At 35.2% G+C, this 14,113-nt stretch overlaps 1 protein-coding gene across 9 annotated transcripts in view; it reads right to left on the reverse strand.

The window, feature by feature from the left end:
• The window catches only part of BOLL (boule homolog, RNA binding protein), a 97,675-nt gene that overhangs the window by 21,070 nt on the left and 62,492 nt on the right, over positions 1–14,113 (reverse strand). The window contains exons 11-12 of one of the 9 annotated variants that reach the window (XR_011569703.1): positions 11,075–11,167; positions 2,105–8,638 (exon numbers count right to left, since the gene is read on the reverse strand). The exons of 4 other annotated variants lie outside the window; for them this stretch is intronic. Coding sequence is in view for 2 of the 5 variants with exons in the window: in XM_019974452.2 (XP_019830011.1) it covers positions 8,615–8,638 (24 nt within the window). In the remaining 3 variants the exon portion in view is untranslated. Of the gene's footprint in view, positions 1–2,104; positions 8,677–11,051; positions 11,168–14,113 lie in introns of those variants that run through there. 4 more of the 9 variants (XR_002182318.2, XR_011569692.1, XM_019974463.2 and 1 more) reach the window with 4 other exon arrangements.

Genomic DNA, 14,113 nt, shown 5'->3' on the forward strand with positions numbered 1-14,113 from the left:
CATGTCATCTGCAGAGTTTTACTTCTTCTTTTCCAATCTGGATTCCTTTTATTTCTTTTGTCTTCTCTGATTGCTGTGGCTAGGACTTCCAAAACTATGTTGAATAGTACTGGTGACAATGGGCACCCTTGTTCCTGATTTTAGAGGATTTTTTTTTTTTTTTTTTTGCCATTGAGGATAATGTTTGCTATAGGCTTGTCATATATGGCTTTTATTATGTTGAGGGATGTTCCTTCTATGCCTGCTTTCTGGAGTTTGTTTTTTTTTTAAATCATTAATGGGTATTGAATTTTGTCAACAGCTTTCTCTGCATCTATTGAGATAATCATATTGTTTTAATCTTTCAATTTGTTAATATGGTGTATCACACTGATTGATTTGTGAATACTGAAGAATCCTTGCATCCCAGGAATAAAGCCCACTTGGTCAGCACAACACTTTTTAGGACAAATTTTGATTAACAATCTAAAAATTAAATTCTAAGATGATTCTATTACCCCTGTTTTGGTTGGGGAACTCTTCAGACTTAGGTTACTTGACAAAAGCATGATTAAACAGTTTCAAGTTTATCAGAGTTTTTCATTTTTATTTCTGTTGTTTTTAACAACACAATCCAGAGCCAGAATCCAGAGCCCTTTGGAGCTTCCCCTCTTCCCTCCCCAACCCCAGTCAGTGGCAAAAATCCCCATCATAGTAGTAGTATTTTACCAGAGGCCTGTAAGGCCAGTGGGCCCCACCCCTGTTCCCTCATGGGGACAGGGGTGGGGGAGAAAGGAGGGCAAGGGGCCTCAGAGGGCCTCCCACTTATTCTACATGTCTCAGGTCTCTTCACCATGCCAGACTACAGTCAAGCTCAATAGGGTCTTCTTTCCCTGCTGATTCTGTCATACCTGTTCCCTTGGCTGTGCTTTTGCTGGATAATAGGTAGGGACAATGGGAGTCTCCATCCATTCATGGATGTCACTAACTAGATGATGAGGCATCTGGCTACCTTAAGAGATATAAGTTTACTTCAGTATTGAAATATTTTTTGATTCCAACTCCCAGGTGCTTAAGGGATTAGAATAGACATTTTATTTGTATCTAAGATTTAATTTTAGTGATTCGACAACTGATGTTCTATAAACTCTTGAATAAGACAACCACTATTTCTGCAAAGTAATGTGTTCTCTAAGGATACTCCCCTCCCATTTCCCCACACAACCACTTCCCACTTGCCTCCTTACAGGTGACTATTTATTAGTAATAGAAGTTTGAGTTTCTATCACTTAATAGTAATGTCATCTTTGGCAACTCTTTTTACCTTTCTAAGCTTCACTTCTCTTAAAGAAAGTTGCCTATGCCACAAAAATATTGAGTGGATAAAATGAGTTAATGCATGTGAAGTACTCATAAATTTTAAAGTGCTATATAAATAAGGTGTTATTTTGTCTTAGAAAAATATAGTAAGCAAAAACATATTTTAAGCATCATTTTATAGCAGATTATCATCCATCAACAAAGTTAATGCAGTTTTTATTCGCTCAGTTGTGTCTGACTCTTTGAGATCCCATGGACTGCAGTCCACCAGACTCCTTTGTCCATGGGATTCTTTAGGCAAGAATACTGGAGTGAATTGCCATTTCCTTCTGAAGGGGATCTTTCCGAACAAGGGCTCAAACCTGAGTCTCCTGCATTGCAGGCAGATTCTTTATCATCTGAGCCATGAGGGAATTCCCAAGGAATGTTATCATAGACTTGAAACAATCTTCAATGACTAAACGAAAGCTCTTCTTTAGAACTACCTAGAAATTATATAGCAAAGTGAGTTACCTGGGTTAAGTTACTACATTTTAAGACTAATATCAAAAGACTATTCCACAGTTGTAGACCCTATGCTGCTAAGTCGCTTCAGTCATGTCCGACTCTGTGCGACCCCATAGACGGCAGCCCACCAGGCTTCCCCGTCGCTGGGATTCTCCTGGCAAGAACACTGGAGTAGGTTGCCATTTCCTTCTCCAATGCATGAAAGTGAAAAGTGAAAGTGAAGTCGCTCAGTCATGTCTGACTCCTAGCGACCCCATGGACTGCAGCCTACCAGGCTCCTCTGTCCATGGGATTTTCCAGGCAAGAGTACTGGAGTGGGATGTCATTGCCTTCTCCAACCCTACAGTCCCTCAGTTATGAGATTCTGCAATTTCATGTTTATAACACAGGGAAACAGGCTTATTCTACCTGAACAAAATTCAGTTTACTTATACAGCTGTATCAATGGCTGAGGCAGAAACCATAAAGCTTCAAGGGTTAAAGTAAGAGGAATTCACACCTATTTTTTATGGCTTAATGTCTTTCAGACTATACTTTTTGATCCTAATATTGCATTCATTTTTTAAAATGTATCAGTAGGATCACTTACATTTCGATTTCCCTGAGACAATCTAGGTTTATGCCTTCTGTAATATCAAAATTTTATTTCTGAAAAAGTCTTTGAATAGAATTATTTTAATAGGTTTATTAATAGGATAATCTACTTTGTTGGGCCACCTGATGCAAAGAGCTGACTCATGTGAAAAGACCCTGATGCTGGGAAAGATTGAGGGCAGGAGGAGAAGGGGATGACAGAGGATGAGATGGTTGGATGGTATCACTGACTCAATGGACATGGGTTTGGGTGGACTCCGGGAATTGGTGATGGACAGGGAGGCCTGGCATACTGCCGTTCACGGGGTCACAAAGAGTCGGACACAACTGAGTAACTGAACTGAAGTACATATTTCAAAAATTATATAATAAATTACTTTTAGTGTCCACTTTCAAGTGTCCTGATTTGAATAATAAATATATAATTCCCACATATAAGAACTAGGAGCAGAGGTCAGCAAAATCAAGATCTTTCTGACTACCAGAAGGAGAGAAGTGAAAACAGAACTTAATATGATTGATAAAACATCAGAGGATCTCGTCTATAGGTAAATAGCTTTGATTTCTATAAGATAATCAAATTGTCTGTCTGCTGCTCATCAACGAAGGTGACGCTGAGATTCAAGAGGAAATAAGTACTAGAAAACAAGGACTCGTAATTCTGAACCCATACAATCATTTCGGAGAAGATTAAGCTAATGTTCATTTTGGAACATGACAAGTCTCTGATGAAACTCTGAGAAAAGATCTGAGAAAACTCTCAGAAAAGATATAGTGTCATTCTTTCACATGACCCTACTCAGACAGACCCTAATGATAAGCTTGTCTTATTAGAACTATATTTATTATCAATAAAGATAAGAGTCTTTTGAAACTGTATGACCTGAGATTAAAATGTTAGTGCATACTATATGGTTGGCAACCTTTACCTAGGGCTTCCCTGGTGGCTCAGATGGTAAAGCACCTGCCTCCAACGTGGGAGACCCTGGTTCACTCCCTGGGTTGGGAAGATCCCCTGGAGAAGGGAATGGCAACTCACTCCAGTATTCTTGCCTGGAGAATTCCACGGATAGAGGAGCCTGGCGGACTATGGTCCATGGGGTCACAAAGAGTCAGACACAGCTGAGCGACTAATACTTTCTACCTAGAGTGTATCGAGAAGTTTGGTTTGAAAGATGTTTAATAAATAAAGTAGATCAACAGGACAACTTACATGAAGAAATGATCTTTAGAATTAATTTTGGATATTTTCCCTAACAGTCCATTTTTGAAGAAAATCAGGGAACTTGAATTCTCTGTAATGGGTACACAAAATTTAAGCAAAGGTGATGATGAGTTAGAAAGTAATTTTCAAGAAGCAGGTCAATGGATTAAAATGGTTTTAATTCAAAAGTACAAATCTGTTAAAGTGTAACCCAAAATGTCTGTATTTCATTATCTAGAGTTATACTTATGAGATTCTTTGAGGAAACAAGATAACCTTTTTGAAATCTAGTAAGATACAGATTTACAAAAAGATGACTATTAACTAACATCCTTTCTAATTTAATCTGATCTTTAATTAGATACAAAGATAACTGTGCCTGACCATCATCTTTTAAAGTCTCCTTTTATAATATTTATAATACATTAAGCAAAAGAAAGAAAAGGATAAAACATTCCATGGTCAAGCAAAAGCTATCTGAGTTCTCTTTTTTCATACCTAGAAAATGATCACTCTGTTATAATTAGGAACCACTGTGAAAAACATGAAGCTTCAAGAGTACTAATGGGTTCAGAAATGGAAGAAGGAAAGCAGCTGTGAAAATGAAGAATGATACTCTGAAGTATCAATTAATTATGTGAGCTGGATTCCTTTAGTCAAAACATTGTTCCCCATATTGCTTGAATTTTTTCAAGTTACATTATCCTGTTGGAAATCCTCCATTGGTTGAATTTACAGGTAAGGAACCAGGGGAGAATCATGGATAAAAAATGTTGCAGATGAAGGGCTGATTAATGCATTATACGCAGGTAGGGTGTGTGTGTCAGTGTATGTGTCAGTCAGTGCCCTTAATACCCAAGTTGTTTAAGGGTTAACTGTATTTTGAATTTTTCACTCGTAATTTTAGGGAAAATGAAAAAAGCACCAAAACATATTAAAGACAGAAATCTAGTAAGAATGTCATAAAACTTGATACTAAGTAATGGGAGGAAAATAAATGCTAAAAACTTTGAGACATTTACTTTGAAGCCTTTATACTTTACTTTCCTTAAATTTAACAAAATAAAACAAAAAAACCTACCATTTCCTGAAAAGTGTTCGTTTTCCCTAGGAAAGAAAAACTCTCAGATATGTATTTCACCCTCTCTAGTCCACAGAGAAATAAACGCAGAAAAAAGTAAGAGTCTAATAAAAAAAATCTTTTTGGAAATCCTCTCTTTAAGCCTAAGAGCATAGTGGAATGTTACAGGTACATAGATCTCAGGATTGTGAAGGTCCCCCCAGTTTTTTCTGCTTAGGAACAAAAACCAACAAGTAAAAGGGCTGAAGTGAGGAAAAGACTTAGCAGGGGAGGGAGGGAAGGACTTTAGTCCCTACATATACAGAGGCAGCTTCTTATACCCCTTCTTTTCAAAGTGGGGAAAGTGCACTGAGATATTTATGACCTAGATCACTTTTAGAGAAATACTGAATGACCATTACTCACGGGTACACACTTTGACAGGAATGCAAAACTAAGGTTACCATACTAGCTTCCTTCAGAAAATTATGCGCTAAAATATTTGTAAATAATCAAGTATTAGCTTCTTTAACTAAAAAAATACATATCAAATGGGGAAAACTGACAAACCAGTAAATGGAAAATTTTAAAATTAAGCCAGAAGTCAGTATGGCTATCAGTCACCAGCCTAAGTAGAATGTCTTAATGACTTACTGTGTATCTTTACTTTGATAAATTCAGGCTTGTCATTATATTGATACTATTTTAAGCATTATGCCTAAAAAGAATGATAATATGGGAAATCCTCAATCTGTTATTTCACTAGTTTGAAATCTACACCTTCTATGTTATATTTGCTGATCCTGACAGGTCAGAAAGCAGGTAACATCAAGATAACCATGAATCTAGTATATATAATAGAGAACTGAAGAAGTTATGCCACATGGAAAGGAGAAAATAATGACAATAAAACAAGTGATCTTGAATGGCATTTGATTTCTGAGAGGAAGCAGGAGAATGCAGAAAGTAATTAGCAAATTTATGCAATACATAAAAGCAGAGACAGAAACACACATAGCAGGTCCAACGAAAGCAATAACTTTAGCTGTTAACCAGAGAGTAGTACTCAGCCTGCAAGTACAGAAGCTGACAGCCAAGTATATTTTTAGGAATTTATGTACAGGAATGAAAACACTGAATACAGTTGAAAGAAACAGTACCAATTATGAATATTACATCCATTCTTAGGGTATAATTTGGCCCCTTCCCCTTGAAGTCTACAGGGATTTCAGAGTACATTTTAGTCAAAGTGTAGGTTCACAGTCGAGCAATTTACTATTTATGACAATAAGGCATGTTGAGGCATGATATCAAAGTTGAACTGGATGTTTTCTGAAAATTTTTTCTAGTCCTTTGATTCTATATTTTAATATTATTGAAGCACTACTTCTGGGAAAAATACATATAATTTTAGTGTGACCCAAATTCATTATTCTATAGTAAAACATAGCATAAATCCAGGAAACACTCCTAACATATGGGAGTTATCATCTATAAATGTGTTTGAAAATAATGTACTGCCATTATTGGCAGAAATTTATAAAACAATGTTATAAACTAAATCATATGTCTTTTTCTAAGCTATTGTGAAATCAGTTGATAGGAAATTACAAGTCTTAATTTCCCAAGATGCTTTACCTTTTGCCATGCTACCATCTTTCTATCTCTGATTGTATTAGAGATTTTCAGAAAATAGGTTGTAAAGTTATTACCTTGTGATTCTGGTACAGGGACTGATATACGTATTATCCGTTTCACTCTAAAACAGAGTGAATTGCAGCTGTCTTAAGGCTGATCTTTCATAATGGGTACTAAGTAAGTAAAAACTTCAAATTTATCTATAGAAGATATACTATAGGCAATGCTGCCAGGGAATTAGGATTTGGTGCTTTCACTGTTGTGACCTGGGTTTGACACATGATCAGGGAAATAAGATCCCGCAAGCTGCACAGCACAACCAAAAAAAAAAACCTACAGAAAGGAAAAAAATAAGATGAGCTTTCCTTAGTACATGTAGGGAGAAGTTTCATCCTTCCAATCTGTCTGTTTTTAGAAAAACACATTTGGGCTACCAAGCTAGGCCATGAAGAAGGTTGATGATACCCTCCATATATTTAGGTTTCAGTAATTTCCACAGTTCTGATTAGCTTCTCAAAATGAAGCTAAATTCTAAGAAAATCTATATGTGTGAATTATATGCATGTATATATATAGAGAAAACGTATGTGTATATGCTTTTTATGTATATACGTGTGTGCATACATACAACCTACATTGCTCTGAAAAAACACATCTAGGTATGCATAATTATAAAAATTCCTTATCCAATAATGCATCATTAATTTTTATTAACAATCCAGGATTTGTTTAGCATCATGTTTAACATTTTGAAAGTCAAAACATTAACTTTTTTTGTTCTCAAGGACAGTACTATTAAAAGAAGACCTCTAATACCAGTAGTTAGTACTTTTTACTTACAGAACGAAAAACTTTGAAATTTCATTGTGGGACTTAAGTCTTTTTACATTTCTAAAACCTGACAGAAATTAATGTACATGGAATTCTCATATGCTAGTATATATTTCATATGGTCATGCTGTCTTCATGAAACCATTTGACTGGCAAGCATATTAATTATGGTTTCAAAAGAAACTCCCTATTTGACTCACCAGGAGAAACTTTAAGGTCCTTGTCTTATTATTTCTGCTGCTGAGCACGGAATATATTTGTAGATGGAATAAGAAAGGAAAACAGATTTATTTGGGTAATGCCAATATTTATGGCTTTACCTTCTTGTCTAAAATTAGGAGGTCAGGGAAAGAATTACAAATGGATTGAAGGTGGTTGTCTTCATACTAAAAATAAATTTTTTTCATACTAAAAATAAAAAAAAATAAAAATAAAAGCACGATTTATTCTATAACTTTTGAATAACAGCTTTTTCTCCTCACTTATTTTCCAATTATATAATAAGAATTGGCTTTATAATTATAATTTAATGTTTTTCTTTGGAGTAGGAAATAGATTTGCTTTTTATGGAAATAATTGTCCTTTTAAGAACACATATATAATTGAAAATATTGGTAAAATGTAAGAAGAGGTCAAAAGATTAAAGCATTAAAAGAGCACCAAAATACAGAAGAATATCAATGTAATAAGATGTCAGAGGTAAGCCCTTCTTTTAATCAAAACAATTCTACTAAGTGATCCATATTATATAAAGTTTGGTACCAAATGGCTTATGTTATAGGGATACTGGAGCATTATCTCAAATGTTAGGAGAAAAAATTTAATATAGTCAAATTAATCACATGAAAAGGCAAAAATACTGATCATGTTGATGGTATTTCTAACGTTTGGAAATGTTTTTAAAAATGCATATAAATACTATTAAAATTCTGAAAACCATGGTAGAAGCAAAATTAAAGAGCAGTAGTAACAAGAAATTAGACAAAAATGACAAAATTGCCAAGCAGTAGAACTGATTCATTAAGATTAACTATATGATAAAAGGCATTAGAATTAGAAATGACTCTTATCCTAAATATTAAAATAAATACCAAAGAACATGAAACATAAACTTCTAAAAGATTGAGAGGAAAAGAAATAACACAAAGCAGAGAAAATGAAAGACACCTCACTATTCCCAATGTGGTTATTATTTATGGAATGGATAAAACACGTTGTAGAAAATGTCACTACAGTTAGATAAACACATTAAAAAATCAACATGCCACATTTACCTAAATAATTTTGTAGAACAGCTGAAAAAGCAAATTTCATCAAATTTAGACAGCTTATAGTGGAATAAATAAGTATGGTGAGGTATTAACTAACCCTAAGTTTCACAATGGGCAGCTTCTAGCCGGTTCATTGAAGCTGGATCTCGGCTACACAAGGATCACTGGATAAGAAATCAGTTGAGCTGGACTAGAGCTGCCCAAATTGTCTTAATAATGAATGCTCCACACTGTCTGTTAAGTAAAGAGAAGGAGAATATAGATCAGAAACCCTGAATGAGGAAAAAAAAAAAAAGATAAGTTAGAACAGATACGTGTAGAACATCCATGAACATTTAATAAATACTCACAGAACATGTGGTACTAATTATACAATAGTGTTTAAGTAGAGATTAGGAGGGGTCAGAACTCAGGAAAGGCCTGCTTCCTGCTCTCTGAGAGCTTACAATCTACTTCCCACAATCTTTAGTCTAGCATTATATTAATAGTATAAATGTTTCATATATGAAATGAGAAAGAGGTCAACAGAGAAACAAATGAATTACATTCCTTCTATTTTGAAAATATTATTAGGTAGTTTTAAAAACATATTTTTAAAAAAGGAAGTAGAGGTTGCCAGAAGTCTATTTAGAAAGTTGTCTAAAACCTCCAAAGTACTGTTCAAGTTAGCACTGGTAGAACAGGCACTTAAGATATCTAAGTCATATAACACAGAGTAATTCTGTGTATCTGTGTTATCCTGAGAATGTTTTTGTGTTAATATCAATTTGGGCCAAAGAAACAACCTAGTTCCTACTACCATTTTTTTTTGGCACTTTGAGCAAAAGTCTTTTCTTAATTTAGGGAACCAAGCTGTCCTATGACATATTTCTACATTGTGGATAGGCTCAAGTTTCCATATTCCAATTTCTTTAGAGCAGTACTACCTGACTGAAATTTCTATGTTGATGGAAACATTCTGTATCTACACTGTCAAATATGGTAGTCACTAACCATGTGGGGCTATTTAGCACTTTAAATGTGGTTTCAGCAAGTGGTGCTTGGAAAACTGGACAGGCACATGTAAAACAGTGAGATTAGAACATTACATCACATCACATACAAAAATAAACTCAAAATGGTTTAAAGATCTAAATGTAAAATATGAAACCCTAAAACTTCTGTTAAGAGAACACAGGTGAAACACTCTTTGACATAAATCACAGCAATATTTTCTTGGATCAGTCTTCTAAAGCAAAATCAAAGAAAAAATAAACAAATAAGGTCTAATTAAAAACTTCTGCATAGCAAAGGAAACCATAAACAAAACGAAAAGACAACCTACAGGATGGGAAGAATATATGGGAAGGATATATTTGTAAACACACAGCAGATAAGGGGTTAATATCCAAAATATACAAACAGCTCATATAATTCAACATCAAAAACAATCTAATAAAAACAAGTAGAAGACTTGAACAGACATTTTTACAAAGAAGGCATACAGATGGCTAATATGTACACGAAAAGATGCTCAGCATCACTAATTATTAGAGAAATGCAAATCAAAACCACAATGAGATATCAACTAACACTTGTCAGTGAATGGTCATTATCAACAAGTCTACAAATAAATGTTGGCAAGGGTGTGCAGAAAAGGGAACCTTCCTACACTGCTGGTGGGTTGTAAACTGGTGCAGCCACTATTGAAAACAGTATGGAAGTTCCTTAGGAAACTAAGACTAGAACTACTACATGATCCAGCAATTCTACTCCTGGGTATGTATCTGGAAAAAAAAAAAGAAGATGCTAATTTGAAAAGATAAATGTACCCCAATGTTCGTAGCAGCACTATTTACAACAGCCGAAAAACAATCCAAATGCCATTCAATAGAAAACCAGATTAATACACACAATGGAATATTATTCAGCCACAAAAAAGAATGAAATATTGCCAGTTGCAGCAACATAGATTGACCTAGAGAATATTATTATGCTTAATGAGATGAGTCAAGACAGAAAAAAGACAAACACAATATAATACCTCTTATATGTGGAATCTAAAAAAAATACAAATGTATATATACAAAACAGAAACAGACCCACAGACACAGAAAACAAACTTGTGGTTACCCAAGGGGTGAGGGAAGGAATGACAAATCAGGGGTATGGAATTAACAGATATGAACTACTATATATAAAATAGATATGCAATAAGGATTTATTGTACAGCACAAGGAATTATAGCTATTATAATAAGCTATAATGGAAAATCTGCAAAAGTACTGAATCAGTATGCTGTATAACCTGAAACTAACACAATACTATAAATTAACTATACCTCAATTAAAAATAGAAATGTGGCTAGTTGCAACTGAGGAACTGAATTTTAAACTTAATTCTAATTATTTAAGATTGAAATTAGAATCTTGTGGCTAGTGGTGACCAGGTTGGGAACAGCATGATTCTAGGGGTTCAAACCTGTCTGGTTTGCTAAACTATAGACAGGCCAGGTTTTCTCTGGCCTGTTCAATAGTGTCTAATACCACTTAATATCATTCACTGCTATATTATCAGTGTCTAGAATATTGGTTAGCACATGAAAGATGCTCAACAAATATTTGGTAAATGAATGAAATATACTGTGGTAATATATAGCTATTCATACCTAAGCTACTACTCATAGCTTACTGGTAATATGTCCTGGTTCTTTCATAAAAAATAGAGAAGTGAAGTTAAACTGTTCTCTGTATATGGAATTGCTTGATTGAAGGCTCAATATGCCTAGAGAGAACAAGAGTGGTGCTAATTCATTACAGCTCAAAGAAAAAATATAAGTAGTTATATATGAATAACATGTTGATTATTATGGGAATATTGAAGGAAGACTGCAATGGCAGGAATTTGGTAAGGATACAGATAAGAGTTGATGAGAATAAAAACAGGGAAAAAACCCACCTCAGATTAAAAAAACTAAATTCAGATTTTATGCATGACTAAAGGATGGAAACTGAAGATAGAGAAGCCTTGAATAAATATACAGTAATCTGGTTAGGCAATAATAGAGCTTAGAAAAGGGATGTGGCAGTGGAAAGAGAAATGAGTATATCATTTTTAGCAAGTTAGTGAACTGAAAAAGGGATACATAACAGTATAAATAGATTGTGTGGCTTAAAACAGGTCAGAAAAATAACAGGCATTGTTTTGATTTCAGGGGATAAGTAAGATGGGCAAGCTAACACAAAAGAGGTGAGGATCCTGAAAATAAAATGTAAGAAATTATATATTCATGATTTTCAGTTTGAGGAGGTAGTGAACATTCATCCAGGTGGTGGTGTTTTAGAGTTAAAATAGGAAAAGAATCAAAGGACTAGGATCAGAGTCACTTAAAAACTACCAAAATGCAGAATAAAATTGAAAACTCCCTTAGAAGACAACTTAGAGGGCAAAGAGAATCATGCCATGATTAGTTGGTAAAGAGGAATATATTTTTTTTTTAAAGAGACACTGAAATATCAAATACAGTGGAAAGAAAGAGAGCCACATATAAGAATGAGTAAAATCTGAGCACAGGCTAGTTGACAGTACTGAATTAGAATCTAAGAGGACAAGAACTATGACAAAATCCTTGAGGTTTGGCTGCTGCTGCTGCTAAGGTGCTTCAGTCGTGTCCGACTCTGTGCATCCCCAGAGACGGCAGCCCACCAGGCTCCTCCATCCCTGGGATTCTCCAGGCAAGAACACTGGAGTGGGTTCAGCAAATCTTGACAGTATATCTTAGATAAGTGCTTTGGCTAGATCTCAGTAATGAAGGAACAGTAATCTCATGAGTGAAAAAGATACCCCTATATTCCTCCTTCATGCCTTTCCAAAACAGACACATTTAAAATATTGTTAGTGAAGTGTGGAATACAAAATCTATTGCTCATTATCCTGTGTCCTCAAAGTAGGGAAAGATGTCATCAAAAAAAGCTCAGGAAACAATTCTGTACTAAGGTTTGATAAATTGAATCTTATGTTATGAAAAGTAAGATGCCCATGTTCTGTTTTTGATGCCATGTTTTACATCTTCATGTTTATCCTTTCACTGTTTAATGTAATTATAAGTTGACTTTTACAATTTTTTGTCTTTTACTCTTAGTACTAGCTTATTTAAGTGGTTACTCCACCGTGTTTAATACATATTTGCCTTTACTGGTGGACTTTTTCTTTCCTATAGATTCTTACTTCTTGTGACCCTTTCCACTTAAAAAAGACCCTTTAACATTCCTTCAAGGTTAGGTTTGCTATTGCTGAATTCTTTTAGTTTTTGGTTGTCTGGAAAATTACATATCTCTTAGCTCAGTTGGTAAAGACTCTGCCTGCAGTGCAGGAAACCTGGGTTTGATCCCTGGGTCAGGAAGATCCCCTGGAAAAGGAAATGGCAATCCACTCCAGTATTCTTGCCTGGAGAATCCCATAGACAGAGGAGCCTGGCAGGCTACAGTCCAAGGGGTCACAAGAGTGGACATGACTTAGCAACTAACCCCTCCTGCAATCCTGCTCCCCTTCTATTCTAAATGATAATCTTGCTTGGTTCAATGTCCTAGGTTGCAGGTTTTCCCCTTTCAGTACTTTGAATGTATTATGCCACTCCTTCTGGCCTGCAAAATTTCTGCAGAGAAATCAGCTGATAGCCTTATGGGGGTTCCCTTGAACTGAATGTTTTATTACTTCCTTTGGAATCATCTCAGTATCTTTGACTTTTGCCATTTTAATTATGATATACCTTGGTGTGGGTCTGTTTAGGTTCATTTTATTTGGGATCCTCTGTGGTTCCTGTACCTGGACATCTGTTTCCTTCTTTAGATTTGTTAAGTTTCCAGCCATAATTTCATGTACTATGTTTTCAACTCCTCTCTCTCATCTCCCTATAATGTGCCCTATAATGTGAATGTTTTCATACTTGATGTTATCCTAGAAGTCCCTTAAACTGTTCTCATTTTTAAAATTTGTTTCTTTTTGCTGTTAAGATCGAAGGATTTCCATTATTCTACCTTCCAGATCACTTAGGCATCACCTAGTCTGCTGTTAATTCCCTCTAGTTGTTTTTCATTTGTCATATTCAGTTCTGATTCTTTTTTATATTTTCTAGTTCTTTGTTAAAACTGGCACTGTGCTAATCAACTCTTTCCTCTAATGCAGTTAGCATTCTTATTACTAATGCTCAAACTCGAATTCTGAGTTTGTCTTCTTAGTGCCAGACTCCAGGGGTGGGGAAACCCAAAATGGGGACTGAACCTCACTCTCCAGGGAGTAAGTCTGTATACTTCCTCTGAGCCTGTGTAATCCCTCTCCTTTTCCATCTTCCCCTCCCAGGTGTGCAGGTCCTGACCTGATCATTTCTCTTCTCTTCCTACCTGATTTCATCTGGATCTTGGATTTTTCTTACAAACTTAGTTGTATTAATATAGCTGTCTTTCTGCCAGATGACTTACAGTTTGTTTTCAGTGAGAACTGCTCCACACGTAGATGTATCTTTGAGGTGTTTGTGGCGGGAGGTGAGCTCCACATTTTCCTACTCCACCATTTTGATCTCTCTTTGGGCTCTTTTAATCCAGAAACTCCTGTCATTAATTTCCTAGGGAATTTTCTTCTATTAATTTTTTTGCTAATTTTCTCCAAGCCATTTTCTCTTTTTCCAGAATTAATATTTGGCTTCTTGAATTATCTTCTGACTTTATTCTTTTC

Source organism: Bos indicus, chromosome 2 (assembly GCF_029378745.1).
Source record: "Bos indicus isolate NIAB-ARS_2022 breed Sahiwal x Tharparkar chromosome 2, NIAB-ARS_B.indTharparkar_mat_pri_1.0, whole genome shotgun sequence".
Classification (NCBI taxonomy): domain Eukaryota; kingdom Metazoa; phylum Chordata; class Mammalia; order Artiodactyla; family Bovidae; genus Bos; species Bos indicus.